At 47.3% G+C, this 18,692-nt stretch overlaps 1 protein-coding gene across 9 annotated transcripts in view; it reads left to right on the plus strand.

Moving 5' to 3' along the window:
- The window catches only part of KCNN3 (potassium calcium-activated channel subfamily N member 3), a 195,417-nt gene that overhangs the window by 116,858 nt on the left and 59,867 nt on the right, over window positions 1-18,692 (plus strand). For 8 of the 9 annotated variants that reach the window (XM_085020892.1, XM_021088692.2, XM_085020891.1 and 5 more), the window contains 1 exon segment: window positions 8,255-8,673. In XM_085020892.1, coding sequence (XP_084877018.1) covers window positions 8,255-8,673 — 419 coding nt within the window. 9 annotated transcript variants of the gene reach the window in all.

Below are 18,692 nucleotides of genomic sequence, written 5' to 3' on the forward strand. Positions count from 1 at the left end.
CCAGGCTAGGGGTCCAATTGAAGCTACAGCTGCTGGCCTACGCCAGAGCCACAGCAACGCAGGATCCGAGCCACGTCTGCAACCTACGCCATAGCTCACGGCAACGCCGGATCATCAACCCACTGAGCAAGGCCAGGGATCAAACCCACAACCTCATGGTTCCTAGTCGGATTCGTTAACCACTGAGCCACGACGGGAACTCCTCCCAGCCTATTTTAACTGTATGTTGATTCTCTGGTAGTGAAGTTTCTTCTGAGAAATGAACTTTTAAAAGAGTGGGCTGAGAGTTCCCTTTGTGGCTCAGTGGAAACACATCTAACTGGTATCCACGAAGACACAGGTTCGATCCCTGGCCTCAGGCAGTGGGTTAAGGATCCGGTGTTGCCGTGAGCTGTGGTGTAGGTCGCAGACTCGGCTTGCATCTTGCGTTGCTGGGGCTGTGGCGTAGGTTGGCAGCTACAGCTCCGATTCATCCCCCTAGCCTGGGAACTTCCACATGCCACAGGTTCAGCCCTAAAAAGACAAAATAAATAAATAAATAAAAAATAAAAGAGTGGGCTGTGAGTTCCCATTGTGGCATAGGTTAAGGATCCAACGTTGTCTTTGTGGTGGTGCAGGTTCTATCCCCAGCCTGGCGCAATGGATTAAGGATCTGGCATTGCCATAGCTTTTGTGGCACAGCTTGCAGCTGTAGCTCAGATTGCATCCCTAGCCTGGGAACTTCCATATGCCATGGGTGTGGCCAAAAAGAAGGGGGAAAAAAAAAAGAGTGGGCTTGAGTTTTCTTTAGAATAAAACCGGCTAATTCCCAACATAAAGGATTCTGCGTGGTGGACTGGCAGGTGAAAGGCCATGGGACCTGCAATCAAATGCAGGGCCCTGGGCAATTGATTGAACCTCTCTGGGTTTTAGTCTCTCCATCTGTAAAATGGGGCTGGGATCGAACCTGCATCCTCATGGATACTAGTCAGATTCATTTGCTCTTGAGCCATGACGGACACTCTAATGTAACTCTATTTGGAGACTGGGTCTTTAGGAGACAATTAAGGTTAAATGAGGTATAATTAATAGTGGTCCAACCTGATAGGAATGTAGCCTTATAAGAAGACACCTCCCTCCCTCTCTCTCCGTCTTTCTCTCTCTCCCCTCTCTCTTTCTCTGCTATGTGAGAACACAGTGAGGAGGCAGCTGTCTACAAGCCAAGAAGAAAGCCCGCACCAGAACTTGACCAGGCTGATCTCAGACTTCCAGTCTCCGGACTGTGAGAAAATAAAATCCTGGTGTATAAGCCACCCAGTCAGTCTGCGGTACTTCATTACGGCGGCCCAAGCAGCCTGATGCAGGCACGTATTTAACCTGTGTGCAAGTCTATCTTAAGAACTGAAGACAGGAAAGGATTTATGGTCACCGCTGGTCCCTGGCAGTCCCAAACAAACTGCAGGCTCAAAAGTCCCCATGGGATCTCATGCCCACTGCAGGGGACCATGGGTGAATTCTGCCAGGGGCACTCAGGAGAACCGTAGCCAGGCCACAAAGCCACCATGGGACATTGCCCATGGCCCAGGAAGGCACCGCAGTTTCAGATGAGGGGGTTTTCTTAGACACAGAGCTGGCCAGCATGGTTGCCAACCCTCCGAGAGTCTTGGTGGTGGTGGAATGATGGACTTTTCTGACAGCTCACTGACTTGCCGGCCTCCTTCCTACCTTCTCTGCTTTTCTTTTCCTTCCTGTCTTTCTTGAGTTAGTTCCTTGGAGCATCTGCTGACTGGAAATTTCATGTTAACCATTACTGCAAACCCAGCGTTCATTTCATCACTGGCAATCAGCTCTTGTCCTTGGGGAAACCTAATTAGGTATTACAGGACTTTTGATGTCGTTTCCATGGAAACCCCCATACTAATGGTGTACATGCAGAATATGTACTCCAGGGAGTTTGAAAAAAAAAATCATATATATTATTACTCGATTTTAAGAAAATCTTTGATTTTTTTTCCCTTTTGCTTTTTTTCTGCATATATTTTCTTAAATGATGGAAATTTTCCCTGGAGTTTTTCTCCCACAGAGAGAGAAGAGTAGAGAATACGAATGGCCTTTTCCATTTTCTCTCCTTTAATTTAATAAAATATCCATAGTTGTGCAAGAATGAAAGCTTTTCAGATCAGTCAGAAAATGTCTAAGTAGGATCCCCCGTAATAACTGAGAACATTTGAAGAAAAGATATTGCTTACATAAAGAAGATTAAAGGAAATTCCTGTTGTAGCTTAGTGGTAATGAGCCTGACTAGTATCCATGAGGATGTGGGTTTGATACCTGGCCAGGCTCAGTAGGTTAAGGATCCTGTGCTGCTGTGGCTGTGGTCGGCAGCTACAGCTCTGATTCTGCCCCTAGCCTGGAAACTTCCATATGCTGCAGGTCTGGCCCTAAAAGCAAAAAAAAAAAAAAATATATATATATATATATATATATATATATATGAAGAAGCTTAAGGGCCTCAGGTCTTTCAAAATAGAATTGAGAAACTAACAAATCCAAGGAATCAACTCCAAAAGCATTTACATGAAAAGGAAAAAAAAAAGAGGCAAGTTTGTCTGGTGCTTGGTGCTCTGTCAGGTTGACACTGGGGCTCCAGGAAATTCTCCTTGTCTCCCTGTCAAGGAAGCCTGTTCCTGGCCCTGCAGCTAACACATGGCTGGCTCCAGCGAGCAAGTGAACTGACTTGTTCCGGGTTGACCAGATGGCCCTTCAGAGTTGGTCCCCAAGGAGATGACATGCTTGCTCTGTGAGAAACTCCAGCAAGGGAAGCGTGCAGACCTGGTCTGACTGAAGTGAGAGTGCAGAATGGAAAGACCCAGAAGGCTTTAGAGAGAGAGCCTGTTATACATCCATGTGCCACAGCTGAAATTCCAGGGTTTCTGGGGAATCCATACATAACTGTTTTCTTTGCCACCTCCAATTGGCCACTCAAGGATGGCATGCCACACTGACTTCTTTGCGAACCACCAGCCAATCGGTTTACCCCCCAAATTTGCCCACAAAATTCATTGTTCCCAGAGCCCCTGCAGTTTTTCTCCTCCACACCCGAGCAATTCTGTCTTGCCTTTGTTCCCTGATTCAGTCTACCAGCTGACTGCCTCCCATGTGAGAAGCACACGGCATGCAAAATAACTAAACTGCTTGCAAAGTGATGTTGACAATGCTTTGAGTTATCCCTTGCTATATAAAGTGATGTGTCCACTGCTTGGGGCCGGGGTTGGGGAAGCTGGCATGGCCCTTGATCACAAGCCCCTCCACATCCTGTTACCCAGTAACTCGAGAGAGGCTGACCAGTCCTGTCTGAGTAACTGTGCCAGGGTAGGAGGGTAGGGGTGGAAGTTCCTTCTAGGGGCTTTGGCATGAGAAGCTAGAAGGGACATGTTGGGCCTGGCAGGAGAATTGCCTGACTTCTGATATGCATGCTAAGTAAGCACGTGAGTTGTATTTATGTATTAATCTTGTTGTATGACAAAGCACCCCCCCCAAATTAATGACTTAAAACAATAATCATTTAGCTCATGACTGTGTGGGCCAGCAACCAGGGCAGGGTTCAGCTCAGAGCTTCTACTGCTGGTCTCACCTTCTCTGCTCCTGTCAGACCTCCCTCGCATGCCTGCTGGTTGGGGCTGGCCATAGGCTGGAGCCACAGGGAGGACAGGGCTGTGTGTCTACAGCAAGCCCCATGGCACTGACATTTTTCAAACCTCAGTTATGTCACATTTTCTAATGTCCCACTGGCCAAGCTTGAAAGATGGTCAATAGACTGTACCTCTTGCTGGGGGGAGAAGCAAAGTCACATGTCAGGAAGCAGAGACAGGGGATAGGAGGAATCTGTGGCCATTCTGGTGGCCCCACACCAGGTTGGTCAGATACAGGCCTTCCTGGCCCCACTGAATCCCTCTTTGGCCCAAGAAGCTTGCCAAGATGGGCCCTTTTCAGGCCTCTCTGAGGCTAGAGCTGCTGGAGGTTGTGAGCTGACTTGTGGGGCATGTGTCTGATTCATATTTACATCACCACCGTGTTCTCACCTAGTTGGTTCTTGTTTTGTTTTAAGTCTGCACCCGCAGCATATGGAGGTTCCCAGGCTCGGGGTCCAATTGGAGCTATAGCCGCCAGCCTACACCCCAGCCACAGCAATTTGGGATCCGAGCCGCATCTGCAACCTACACCACAGCTCACGGCAATGCTGGATCCTTAACCCACCGAGCAGAGCCAGGGACTGAACCCACAACCTCATGGTTTCCTAGTCAGATTTGTTTCCGCTGCACCACCACGGGAACTCCCTAGTTGGTTCTTTTTAATTGACGTATAATTGACAAATAAAATTGTATGTCATTAAAGTGTACAAGGTGATGATTTGATATATGCATACATTGTGAAATGATTACCACAGTCAAGTTAATTAACATACCTACACCTCATTACTTTTTTTTTTTGAGAACATTTAAGATCGGCTCTTAACAGATTTCAAGTACTGGTAGGTTCTAATTATTTTCTTGACTTGAGTTGGGTTGAATTGATTTGGTTCTCCTTTCTCTCTAATTACAAGCTCCTTGAAGGCAAGTTTGGAATTGCTGGGAGTTCCCATCGTGACTCAGCAGTTAAGGAACCCGACCAGCATCCATGAGGATGCGGGTTCAATCCCTGGCCTTGCTCAGTGGGTTAAGGATCCGGCATTGCTGTGAGCTGTGGTGTAGGTCATGGATGCAGCTCGGATCCTGCATTGCTGTGGCTGTGGTGTAGGCCGGTGGCTACAGCTCTGATTAGACCCCTAGTTCTGCGGGTGTGGTCCTAGAAAGACAAAAAAAAAAAAAAAAAAAAAAAAAAAGAAACTGCTTTGTCACCTAAAATCTCCCTCCCAAAGCTCTTAGAATTGTACCAACAGGCTAAAAATCCCACAGGCTCTTATAACCTGTTAAGTGACAGAGGATTAAGTCTGGAGCAAGCTCTGTTCAGGACACCATCTGGGGTAAGAGTGGGACTTGCAGGTGACCACAGGCCCTGGCATGGAAGCATTCCATTCTCAGGCTGCCCAGACTTTGAATGAGTGGAATCACTGTTTGAGGCTGAGGAAGCAGAAAGACTCAGCAGTTTGGAGAACGTGGCTTTCCTTCCTCATGCAGAGGAAACCCAGGCCAGGTTCAGAGGAAATGCTTTTGTCAGCCCCCAGCCCTTTCAAGGCCTCTGTGCCATGACAGCCCAGAGAGGACCCCCCAAAGGCCCCTTGGTGTCACCTGCCCCCTTCCAGATCCTGCATAAGATCACACAGCTAACACCTGGAGGTGTGAGACTTCAAGTCTACCTTGCCTGCCTCCAACTCCACTACCCCATGTCGCTTCCCACCCCACCCTGCAGCAGGAAACTGACACAGAATCGGGGCACCTGGGAGGCAGGTGGGGACACCGCCCTGGGGCCAGCATCTTCCTGTCGAGCTGGGCAGAACAGCCACGCTGGCAGCTTTAACTTGAATGGCACGCAGTCTCGTCCTCGATCAGGGAATGAAAGGAACCTGCTTTTCTTCAGTTCCTGCCCAGAGTGAACCGGGTTACTATAGTAACCAGATGCAATTCTTTCTTATAGGGTGGATGGTTTTCATTTTGTATTGGAAGAGTTTGGCCAGGCAGTCGTGTTGCCATGGCTCGGCCTGTTGGGGGGCAGAGGGAACCCTTTGAGCAGCTTTTAGGTCCCTCTAATTGACAGTGGAGACCTGTATGTGGAGACACCCAGGCTCAGCTGCACCGGGGAAGGCGGGAGGGGGGACTCTCTCCTGTTCAGAGGTCATACCTTCCTTGTTAGGGCCACCCGGGCTGAGATCCCCTCCTCAGCCAGGTGCTCCTAGAGCGCTCTCTGGTTCCCCTTCATGGCCCTTATCATGGGGGCCATGCTCAGAGCTATTTCATTGAACGCTGAACTCCCGGTCCCCTGGCAGATAGAGGGCCTCTACCATATGTTTGTGAATGAATGGTCATTTTTAGTTTATGAAGGCTTTTCATACCCATTATCTCCTCTGCTCCCCATTAGAGCTCTGGAAGGTCCCAGGGCAGGAGGACGGGGAAACTGGTCAGCAGGGTGAGAGAGCTGCTTGCCCAGGCTGCCTCCCCTCCCTGGGCATTTTTGCACCTGCGCTTGCCTCTGGACAGCTCACTGAAGTGCTTGGTACTTGTTCCTTGCAGCGGACAGAATGTCACAGGGGGACCCTAAAAGCAAGCAGACAGGAGACCCCTATTGTCCGAGTCATGTGACTCGGTTGGTTCACCTTGAATTTGTCTCCCACGTGACACAGATCCCTGGAAGGGCCCTTTTTATCCTCAGAGGCCCCAGGCATGGGTGCCACAACTTCCCCTCCTGGGTCCTTGGTTGTGAGGATGGCAGCCTGTAGGGGAGGCAGTGAGGGAGGCCGAAGAGAAGGGTGCTTGGTGACTAATTTCAAAGCACAGCAGACAGTTCCTTTGGCCCAGATCACAGAGGAAACAGCAGGACAGAGGAAAGGGCCTCAGTCCCTAAATTCCTGGTGAAGTGGGGGCAGGGGAGGGGAAGGCTTAGCTCAGCCTTCACCCAGCACGCCCTATCCGTACTGACTAGGTCTCTCTGTTACTCCCTCCATGCTGCGGGTATATTTTCAGGTTAAATAAAACTTCTTCTGGAGTTTTGGTTGTGGTTCAACAGGTTAAGAACCAGACATAGTGTCCCTGAGGATGTGGAATGGATCCCTGGCCTTGCTCAGTGGGTTAAGGATCCTGCGTTGCTGCAAGCTGCGGCATAGGTCACAGACTCAGCTTGGATCCTGCGTTGCTGTGGCTGTGGCATAAGCTGGCAGCTGCAGCTCCGATTTGACCCCTAGCCTGGGAACTTCCATGTGCCACAGGTGCAGCCCTAAAAAGAAAAAAAAAATTTCTTCCACACAACCATGGCCCCCATATTAATTTCAGTGCATCCTGACACGGGATGGTGCTCGGCTGTGAGAACCTGGCCTCCACTCCTCCTCACGAGCCAGCACAAGCAGCCGTGCAGAGAATCACACGCTGTTGTCCTGAAGCTGGCAGCGTGCAGGGCTGTGTGCAAGGGCGAGCTGGGACAGGGTGAGCTGGACAAGCAAGGGCCCAGCGCAGAGAGGCTGGGACATGAGGGTAAACACTTCCATTGCCTTTCAGAACCCCCACCCAATCCAGGGTCCTTATCTCAGGCCTCACTCTCTAAGACTCAGACCCTTCAGACTGCCCAAGCTGGACCTTAGGGTCCACAGATATTTAGGCTGGGCCCACTGAGGGGAAGGACATGAGGCCCCCTCTAGAGTCATCAGGCATGGGGAGACCCCACAGTGGGACCTCCTTGTTCTCAAACAAGCCTAGGCCTTCCTCACAGGGGAACCCAGTCCTGAGCCCAGGCTGGGCACACAGCAGGTGCCCGGCGATCATTCGTTTCGGCTGCTTTGCCCCTCCTTCTGCTGTGACAGCAGAAGTCTCAGCTTCTTGGAAGGAAGGTTAGGGCTGGAAGGGAGCCCTAACCTCCATTTACAGACAGAGACCCTGTGGATTAATCATGATGAAAGTAACAATAGCTAATACTTAAAGAGCTGGGTGCCAGGCAGAGGGGCAGCCTCTGCACTTTGTATATACTCATCCATTGCAGTTTCACCACGACCACTACGCAGCAGGTATTATCACTGTCCCCAGATGAGGAAACTGAGGCACAGAGAGGCTCAGCAACTTGCCCAAGGTTACAGAGCTAGTTAGTGCTGGGATCAGGATCCAGACCCAGGCAGTCTGGCTCTAGGGCTCACACCGCTAACACCCCAGCACTGAGAGCAAAGGAGATGCTTTCCTCTGAGTGGGGAAGGGCATCTGTGCCAGCCCTGTGAGTTCACTTACTCAGGAAACATAACTATTTCATCTCCACACCCCCCTCAAGGCTCAGCTCAGGGCCTGGCAGGGACTCAGGGACCTGTGTTCCATAAGGGTGAGCTGTTGTTATTCTTTATCTTGAAACAGCCAGTGTAGCGGCCCCTTCCGGCCGCAAGGGACCCCGGGAAGCAATTTACAGAAACGGAGGCCCCCCGAGTGATCAGGTCTTAGCCAGGTCTCCCAGCTCCGCATCCAGGGCTCTCTCCACCCAAGCCAGGCCCCCAAAGAGGGCCCTGACAGTGGGTCAGCGGCCGTGGCCTCCGGCGGCCTGCTGTGCGGTGCCATCCAGGCTGCGCTAACAGGCTCTCTGCTCCCACCAGCTTTTCGTGATCGACAATGGTGCGGACGACTGGCGGATAGCCATGACCTACGAGCGCATCCTCTACATCAGCCTGGAGATGCTGGTGTGTGCCATCCACCCCATTCCCGGCGAGTACAAGTTCTTCTGGACGGCGCGCCTGGCCTTCTCCTACACACCCTCGCGGGCCGAGGCCGACGTGGACATCATCCTGTCCATCCCGATGTTCCTGCGCCTGTACCTGATCGCCCGCGTCATGCTGCTGCACAGCAAGCTCTTCACTGACGCCTCGTCCCGCAGCATCGGGGCCCTCAACAAGATCAACTTCAACACGCGCTTCGTCATGAAGACCCTCATGACCATTTGCCCCGGCACCGTGCTGCTCGTGTTCAGCATCTCACTGTGGATCATCGCTGCCTGGACCGTCCGTGTCTGCGAAAGGTATTTCCGAGGGTTCCATTCTCCCCTCCGCCCGGGGCCACGGAGCACGCAGCCCGCGCCAGGATGGGGGAAGGGAGGAGAAGCCGTCGGGGAGGGGCCAGGATGTGGATGTATGTGGTCCAATGGAAGAAGCAAGCGTGTACCCAAACACGTCAGGAGAAAATGGGAAAGGGGAGGGCTGAATATGAGCTGCCGCTTTGAAACACTGGAACTGAGGTAAGCTGGGGAAAATGCACATAGAATCGTCTTCATTTCCTGTTCCCTCTTTGTAAACCAGTACATCTCAAAGCATTCCGGTTACAGTGTTGCCCTTTTCTCACCTATAAGACTTTTGCATTTTCTGTATTATCTCTCCCGCTTGGAGATGAAGGATGCTCATTAGCATTTTGAAGGCTCTGAGAAGTCCTGCAGTAATGAAACTGATTTAATTTCGTTTAGTCCGGATTTTCCGAAGAGTATGCACCACAAACACTTTTCATTGTGCATCACTACTGATGCCTCACTACTCCAAAATTTGGTCCACAGACCAGCAGCATCAGCATCACTGGAAGCTTGTTAGAATGTAGAAGCTCAGGCCTCACCCCAGAAGTACTGGATAGGATTTGCATTTTCATGAGTTCCCCGGTAATTTGTAGGCACCTTAACGTCGGAAAAGCACTGTGCTGGGTGGAACATACTTTGGGAAACATTGTTTTACGAGGCTGGTGGAGGCTGGTGGCTGAGCAATGAGTCACAGAGGTGGCTGGTGGAGGAGAAGGGGGGTATGGCCTGATAGAGAACTGGGGCTCTAGCGCATAATGCCAGCTCTTCAGCACTGCCAGCATCAAGGCTCAAGGGTAGGTCTGTGGCTACCTCCTTCCACTGCCATCCCCAAGCTGCCCTTCCTTGCTCACTCCTCTCCCTTTCAAGCTGGTCTTGGATATTGATTTTCTCTGATTTCATAATGTGGAGTCTGAACACCTAGGTTAGAAACCTGGATTCTGCCCCTAAGTAGATGTGAGATCTTGAGCAAGTCCCTCGACCACTCTGGGCCTCAGTGTCCTCATTTTATTATTTTTATTTTATTTTATTTTATTTTGCTTTTTAGGGCCGCATCCACAGCACATGGAGGTTCCCAGGCTTGGGGTCCAATCCGAGCTACAGCTGCTGGCCAACACCACAGCCACAGCAACACTAGATCTGAGCCAAGTCTGTGACTTACACCACAGCTCACGGCAACGCTGGATCCTTAACCCACTGAGAGAGGCCAAGGATCGAACCAGCAACCTCACGGTTCCTAGTCGGATTCGTTTCAGCTGCACCATGACCTGAACTCCCAGTGTCCTCATTTTAAAATGAAGATCACTTGCGATAGAAGGAAGATATATATGTTCACTTAAAGAGATTATTTTCAGAGAGTTCCTGTTGTGGCTCAGAGGGGGACCTGATGTTGTTTCTCTGAGGATGCAGGTCCGATCCATGGCCTCGCTCAGTGGATTAAGGATCTGGCATTGCTGCAAGCTGTGGCGTAGGTTGCAAATGCTACTTGGATGCAGTGCTGTGGCTGTGACATAGGCCCCAGCTACAGCTCTGATTTAACCCCTAGCCCAGGGAACTTCCATATGCTGTAGGTGTGGCTATAAAAAAAGAAAAGAAAAAAAAAAGATTATTTTTAGTATGTTAGGAGGCCTGGTCAAGCATCCTGTGTAATTTACACGATCCTGGTAGTCTCCAGTCCTTTATCAACATTTAAAATTGTGTTGTCAAATCTTCCACCTCCCAGTGTCCCAGTAACGATGAAACAAGCAAGAGAACCTGGAGGACAGTTTGTCTAAAAACATCTCACAGGGGTGCACTGAACCAGATTTCCCACCTATTTTGAAATGTTCTGAAATGTGTACAGATAATTCTTTCAGATGTTTGGCCAGTGGATATGTAGTCAAACTAAGAGGGCATCTGCTGCTGCTGGACAAGGGCCCCTATACACGTCAGGGTCAGTCTCTGAGAGCCAGTGCCTTGTTGGGAGATATTTCTCACCTACAAAGCCGGAAGGACACATGATACCCACAAATTCAGATCCCTGCCATTACTCAGCAGCTGACGTTATAACCTCTGCTCTAAGTAGGACCGAACTTCACCATGCTTCACGAACCTTCTCCAGTAAGCAGACACTTTCTACAAAGGAGAAAGCGTATGCTTGGCTTCCAGCCCCAAACTCCTCATAGTCCCCTTAGCTGAACAGTGTGGACCAGTCGCTTTACCTCTCTGAGCCTCAGTTTTCTCATCTGCCAGCTGGGGATAATTATACCCACTTTATAGGATTTGTTGTTGGAGTCAAATAGCAGAAGTGAATTGTGCCCTGTAATACAGTGATAGTGACAGTTGCTAATAATAATGGAGATCCCTTGATAACTCTTGGGAATTTTGTGGCTGCCTTCTTATAATTAGAACAAACCAATTCCTACCATAGCTAGACCTATGCTCTGTTTGTTTTCCTTTCTAATTGATTGAAGCCGTGTCGTCTAGCAACAGTAACAATTGAATTTACATAGACCTCGGGGTGTTAAATCCCCCATGTCCTCAAATCAATCCTGGTTGGCACGTCACCCCATTTTTCAGATGAGCAAATGGATTGAACATGGAACCAAGTACTTGAACATGGAACCAAGTACCAGCAGGGGAGTTTCATTGTTTATCGAACCTGTCAGAAGTATGGGTGATGATTTTTATTTTTATTTTTTAGCTTGTTTGTCTTTTGAGGACCGCACCCTTGGCATATGGAAGTTCCCAGGCTAGGGGCTGAGTCGGAGCTGTAGCCACTGGCCTACGCCACAGTCACAGCAATGCCAGATCCGAGCTGTGTCTGCAACCTACACCACAGCTCATGGCAATGCTGGATCCTTAACCCACTGAGCAAGGCCAGAGATCAAACCCGAATCTTCACAGATACTAGTTGGGTCTGTTAGCCACTGAGCCATGACAGGAACTCCAGGGGGATGATTTTTTATTGGAAGATAAGCGTGCTTCAAAGTGTGTGGTTTGCAGAGCCCTCTATTGCATGTTAGTTGGCACTGAACGGCCCTCCATGGCCTGCACACTGAGGCTGGGTTGACCGGGTCACCATCAGACCATGCGCTTCTGTCTGCAGAGATGACTGACAAGCCCCAGCTGAAGTCTGAGGCAAAGGCACAGAGAAGCAATGAGCAAATCAAAGCTTCTCCTTCTCTCGTGAAAAGGCGCTTTGACCAAAAGGCCTCTGCTTGGCTCTCACATGAGGGGGTTTATTAAAGCACATGAAGTGTTGTCATTGCCCATTTGGAGCTTACCCTGTGCCAGTTCCATGTGAAATACTTTACTTTCTTAACTTAAGAAAGTTAAGAAACATGCAGTACTTTTCTAACTTCTTATCTCCATTCACCCACACAAGAGCTTTATGATCGAGGCGCTGTGACTGTCTTCCTTTTATTTTTTTATTTTTATTTATTTATTTACTTATTTTGTCTTTTTGCCTTTTCTAGGGCCGCTCCCGAGGCATATGGAGGTTCCCAGGCTAGGGGTCTAATCAGAGCTGTAGATACCAGCCTGCGCCACAGCCACAGCAACGTGGGATCCGAGCCACATCTGCAACCTACACCACAGCTCACGGCAACGCCGGGTCCTTAACCCACTGAGCAAGGCCAGGGATTGAACCCGCAACCTCATGGTTCCTAGTTGGATTCGTTAACCACTGTGCCACGATGGGAACTCCTGTCCTCCTTTTAGAGTGGAGGAAACTGCTATAAAGTAATGGGCCCAAGGTCACCAGAGCCAGTAAATATGAAGCCAGCATTTGAACTTGCTTCTGATTCTGAAATGTCATGTTTGTCTCCCCAGCCCAGGCTGAATGCTGGGCCTACAAGGAAACTGTGGCCGAGACCCTCCTGGCCACTTTCCCGATCTGAGCATCTCAAAGCCACTGAGACTGATGCTTAAATCCCAGTCCTGCTCTTTTACCTGCCCCCGACGTCTGTGCTCTTAACCATTTGGTCACCTTGTCTTTCATGTTAAATTCAAGCCCGTCTACATCAGTGTCACGGGCGCTGTGGTGTGCCACCCAGGGGCCCCTGCTCAGCTCAGGCTCTCATTCCCGCAGCTGGGGTTACCAGCCGTGGAAGAATTGCCCTGGATGAAGGGGAGCTGCCTCAGCCAAGGTCAAGCTTCCTGCCTAGAGCAGCAAGCATCCAGTGTCTGGTTAGTGTAGGAGTTGAAAGGCCAAGCCCCTGTATCTCCTGCAGGACAGCTCTGCAGGGCCTCTTGGGCTCCAGGGCTCCCGAGGGGCCAGTCGATGGCAGGGCACTTCCACCCCTCCCTCTTCCCAGCCCGGCTTCCCTCGTGCTGCAGGGGGACATTCTAAGAACAGCTCCAGTAAACCTCCTGCATTCAAATCTCAGAGACTCCGCCCAGGAATCTGCCCTATGGAAGTGTGAAAAGCATGCGTGAATAAGTACATTTTTTTCCTCATCAGGCAAAGCACTTCTTTTAAAAAGACGGAGCCATTTCTTTCAGAAGCAAGCTTAAGCGACCATTGTCCTTCCCCAATGTCAAATAATACGTAAGATTGGCAGAGACCACGATTATTCAACCAGAGACTGGACAGAGACTAGAGGCAGGGGCTGATTTGGAGGAATGAAGCCCCCACCCAGGGTGGCAGGACAGTGTGGCCAAGATGACCTTGATCTCGTTCAGCCTGATCGGGTGACGAGTCTGCCACCTGAGACGACAGCAGAGAAGGTAAAGAACGTGCCCAAGGTCCCAGAGCAGCGTGACAGGTTCCAGCAAAACTCCCCTCTGCTGAGGGCCAGAGCGGGGCTTGTTCACATTCCAGGTGGGTTTCATCAGCCTTAGATGCGTCTCGAGCTGTATACACACACTTCTGAAGTTGCTATGGAAATCCTTCTTCAGCGAGACTCCTTTACAAAGACATTTCTCATATCTGGGGTTGGCTTTTATGTGACAATAAAGGTTTTTCACATTTCCTCCTTCCAAGGAGGGAGAGGGAATTCGTAATTATCCAGAACAGCCTGCTATGGGGAGGCAGCTCCTGGTTGCCGGGAGGGCAGCGTCAACAGCCGGCTTGTTTTCCTTGGACCCCAGTGAGGCATTACATCATGGGTTCCAAGGCCTGACAGTTGTGGCACTCGGCATTCTCTGGGATTCTCCCGGCCGCGTGCCTGCCTCCCCCAGGCCTTCCAGAGCCCATTTGAGGAAACTCCTCATTAACCACTGTCACATCCCAAGCAGCCTAGCTGGCGGGGAGACCCTCTGAGGCCCCAGGCCTAAAAGCAGCAGGCTGGGGAAGGGGGCTTTCCTGGCACGCCCTGAAGAGAAGGCTGCCAGCTCATAGTGGCTGTTGTTCTCCCTGGGAGAAGCAACAGGGCCTCCCATTACGCTGACCAAGGGGGCTGAATCTTGCCATCCCCAGCCAAGCTTTGTAAATGACCTCCTAACCTCTCCAATGGAATCCCTTTGGCCTCTTTCCTCCTGAGGCTCCAAGTTCTGCACACAGGCTGGGTCCGTATCTCAGGCCTTCCAGCCTATCAACCAGGATGGTGTGCCTTTTCATCCATGTCTGCCTATTGGCCTTTTCATGAAGAATTTGATCCTGGAGACCTGACTGCTGGAACTGGAGAAAAATAATTAGTGGCCATTCTTTCTCTCATTAAAACAGAGGTATCCCTCTCATTAAGGAAGAGAAAAGTGGCTTCCTTTTTCCAGCCTCTTCTGCCTCTGTCCCAGACAGCCGGGTCTACACGCATTGGGAACTGGGAGCAAGAGCAGTTCCCTTCTCCTCCCTGTCTCCCACCCACAGCCTCCCGCCACCTCTGGTAGGGGCTTCAACTCCAAGAAAGGAGCAGAGAGAAGGAAGCATGCTGCATGGGGTTGACATGAGCACCCAAGTAGAGCCCTTGTGTGCTGTGCTGAGCTGCAAAGAGCCCTGAGAACAATGGGCCCGGGTCTGTGGGTTATCACATGCCTTCTGATTTGAGGCACAACCTCCAATGTGTGACACATGGGCAGTGACCCACTGGGATGCTGGGAAGAAAATGATCAGAACTTCTATTTCATGATTATTTTTCTCTGAAAAGGTTAAACTTTGCTAATTTTGATATGCATGTGGACAATTTAGAATAAATACATATAGCAGAGGGAGGATGTGTGCACAAAAACTTTTTACTAGCAGGAGTCCATGATTTTAAAGGTTGGCAAACCGCAGGTTTGGGGTAGGAGAGGACTCGTTAGTAAAGTATCCTGTCATATTGGATGAAGCCTGCTAGACCAGGAACCCTGCCCTCTAGCTGGAAAAAGGGGATCTCAGCACTCTATAGGGCAAAGGAGCTGCCTAGGGCAATCCTCCTGCCTGGTGCCAGGTCTGGATAGATCACTCTTAATTCAAAGATGAATTTCAGGTGGTTGGTGGGACAGGGATAAGGAAGGGAAGGAAGGTGAGGAGAAGGAAAGGGGAATCCTACAGGAGGCCTTTGAAACAAATCTGCAGCATTAAGAAAGAGGAACATAATTCTGAAGATACAGAAGAATGCTTACTTCTGAGGAACAAAAAAGCAACATTTGAGGATTCTTGGGCATCCCTAACAAGGTGCAAGAAGATGTGATCTCTATGGTAGAGAGAGTAGGCGGATATGAAAGGAAAATGTATCTGGTTCATATAAGCCTAGAGTTCACAGAAAATGGAAATTGTTTTGGCACAAAGAGAATCCACATTGTGACACCAAAGTTTTTAAAACACAGAATGTGAAGGACAAACTTAAAGGTTCTGTCTGAATGAAGAAGACAAAAACAGAGATGAGAGAAAAGGGTGAATAGGATAGAATTGGAAGCTGTGGAAGCCAGGCTACATCCTAGCACTGGAATTATTTTAGAGGAAGAAACTGGAATGATTTGGATAAAAAAGCATAATCAAAGACATACGTGAAGAAAACTTTTCCAGAATTGGCTGTTTATGAGTTCCCATTGTGGCACAGTGGAAAGAATATGACTAGTATCCATCAGGATACAGGTTCGATCCCCGGCCTCGCTTAGTAGGTTAAGGATCCAGTGTTGCTGTGGCTGTGGTTGGCAGCTGTAGCTCCAGTTCGACCCCTAGCCTGGGAACTTCCATATGCCGTGGGTGCAGCCCTAAAAAAAAAAAAAAAAAAAAAAACAAAGCTGGCTGGAGGGGTGATGGAGAGGCTAAGATTAGTCAGATCAAAAGGTTTCCTGTTTTCCATAGAATAAATAGAAATTAAAAAAATTTTTTTTTTCTGGAAAATTTATTGAATCATGAGGTTAAACAATCCTCAAGGCACATAGGCAACATGGAGCTGACTTTTCCTCAGGAACCCTAAGTTCTAGTAGACATTCAGGCATTAGTGTCATTCACATGAGGAAACAAGAAGAACAAAAGTCATTCTCAGAGTTTTGTGGGCTCAGAAGATTACAACCTACACTTTTGGAGGAGTTTGTATATCAGTTGACTAAGGGTTGAATTACAATTAAGATCTTAATAATAGCACAATATAACAGAAAAATGGACAACACTGAAAACAGGTAAATATGAAATCCAGACTGCGTTTAAGCATGGCTGCAAAACCAAATTCTGGAAAAAGTAGATTCTGGAAAAAGTATATGTATTCAATAAAAATAATAATTCCACAATAATGAGAGGGTTGCAAACCCTCAGATTACAAAGTTGAGGAGAAGTCTAGAGAGGATTAGTAAAAGCATGCAAGATTCATCATCTTAAGTAGAGGAGAATTTAAAAAGCCTTATCACTCAGTTGTAGTAGAGAAATATAGTTTAGATCATTTTTTTAAACTTGAAGATAACTACAGGTAGAATTTTAAAAGTATAATAATGATGACAGTAGCATCAGGCAAGTGTTATCTTGCCTAATCCATACCATAGCTCTGTGAGTTATGGGGGCTGTTATTATCTCCATCCTATGTGAGGAAATTGAGGCACAGAGAGGTTAATCAATGTGCTTTGGGTCGCAGAGCCAGGGAGCGGCAGACCTGAGACCCCAGCCCCCTGCCTGAGAATGTCGCTTTTCCCTTCCCTGACAATGTGCATTTTCCACATCCCTGGATGAGACAAACACAGAGACGGAAAAATAAAGGAAGCAGGAAGGAAGAATTTAAAAACAGAAAACATGAAACAAGATGAGAGGAAACCGAACTTAAAATTTATAACAATCAACGTAATTGAACTTTACCTCCCAAATTGGAAGAAAACGTCCCTAACTTAGATAGGATTTAAAAGCAAAATTTAATTTTATGCTATTTACAAAGGAGGTACCTGAAACGGAAGGACCCAGAAAAATAAATGAATAGCAAAGATTTATTAGGTAAGTGCAAACTAAAGAGCAATTGAGTAGAAATCCTCATTTTAAACCAAGGTGAACTCAAAGCAAAAATCATTAAATGGCCCAAAGGAACCATTTAATATGGATAAAAATATTATACATAGTAATACTGGGAACTTTTATGCAAAAATAAATAAGGAGGTGGATGATCTGAGTTTTTAATGTTTTAATTGATAAATTTTGAACTTCATAGCCTATGAACAAATAACACATTTTTGTTTTAAGCATCCATTGAACATTTACAAAAATTGATCAGCTTCTTGGCCACGTGTTTCAAAGTGTCAGAAAAATATTTAGGCATATTCTCTAATTACAAGGAATTAGAAAGGAACCTTTTTTTGGGGGGGAGGGGACTTTTAAAGCAATCTCCTCAATTACAATTTGGTCAGAAGAGAATTATTTAAAACTACCACTGAAGAATATTTTAAAAATTACAACGACTCTATATTATCAAAACTCAGGATGTGAACAAGTTGTTCTCAGATAAAAAAAAAAAAATCCTTAAAGATCGCACAGAGGACAAAGAGGCAGAAAGGTGTGCAAATTCAGGAGATGAATATTTTGCTCTTGGTTTGCTCTGGTTAATATCTTTAGCATTTAAGAAAGAAGTAAATGAGGGTAGAAACTTTTAAAAAAATCCTTAGTTTTTCATTAAAAAAATGAAGCATGAAAATAAATTGATTTCATTAGACCAAAACAAGCTTAAGGAGAACAAATTAGTTTTATAATAAAGACAGGAATTGATGAATTTCAAAACAGAAAAAAAGAGAATTTGTAAATCCCAAAGATACCAACTTCTAATAAATCTAATTGAGAGAAGAAAAAAAAACCCAAGAAAACACGAAATTAGAAATTTTAAGGGGATATACCTACTGATTCTGAGGATGTTTTAATAAATAAAAGAGAAGCTTAACTTTTTTTTGGAAGATCATTGGAGAACCTTCTTCAGCACATATTAAAATGTTTTATAAAACTAAGGCAATTAAATCCCTGTGTCATTACTGAAAAATCAGTAATAACAGATCAGTGAAACCTATGGAAATCTCTGAAATAAATCCTAGTATGTGAGAACCCAATATTTGAGAAAGAAACCAATGAGGAAGTGATTGATTATTCAATAAATGTTAATGGGGAGATTGGATACTTGGGTGAAAAATCAAATTAGAATCCACCTCTTACCAGCCACCAAAACAAATTCCAGGTGGATTAAAGAGTCAGATAGAAAAGAAGAAACCATGAAGAAGCTCCAGAAAACAAAGTGAATATTTAGTCAGCTCCAGAAAACAAAGTGAATATTTAGGCATAAAATTTCAGAAGAGAAGAAATGTGAAGGAAAAGACTGGTGTATCTGATTACGCCGCAGTTTTAGATTTTCTATCCTTCAAAAATATGAATTTATTTAAAAAGCACCTATTACACTGGGAAAAATATTTGCAGCAAACATGACAAGTGGCAAATATCCCTATTGTTCGAAGCAGTCTTAGTTACCAAAAAACCCCCCAAAAACGCATCTCCTCGGTTAGAAATAGGCTAAAAATAAAAACAGACAACCACAAAGGAAGAAATACAAATAGCCAATAAAATGAAAAACAGCCTTTCGAATCCAACAACTACAAATTAAAACTACAAGAATTGCTTTTTC

Source organism: Sus scrofa, chromosome 4, assembly GCF_054392235.1.
Source record: "Sus scrofa isolate SSC_HxYL_T2T_F1_AM1 chromosome 4, Sscrofa_HxYL_maternal_Yorkshire_Landrace_v2.0, whole genome shotgun sequence".
In the NCBI taxonomy this organism is placed as follows: domain Eukaryota; kingdom Metazoa; phylum Chordata; class Mammalia; order Artiodactyla; family Suidae; genus Sus; species Sus scrofa.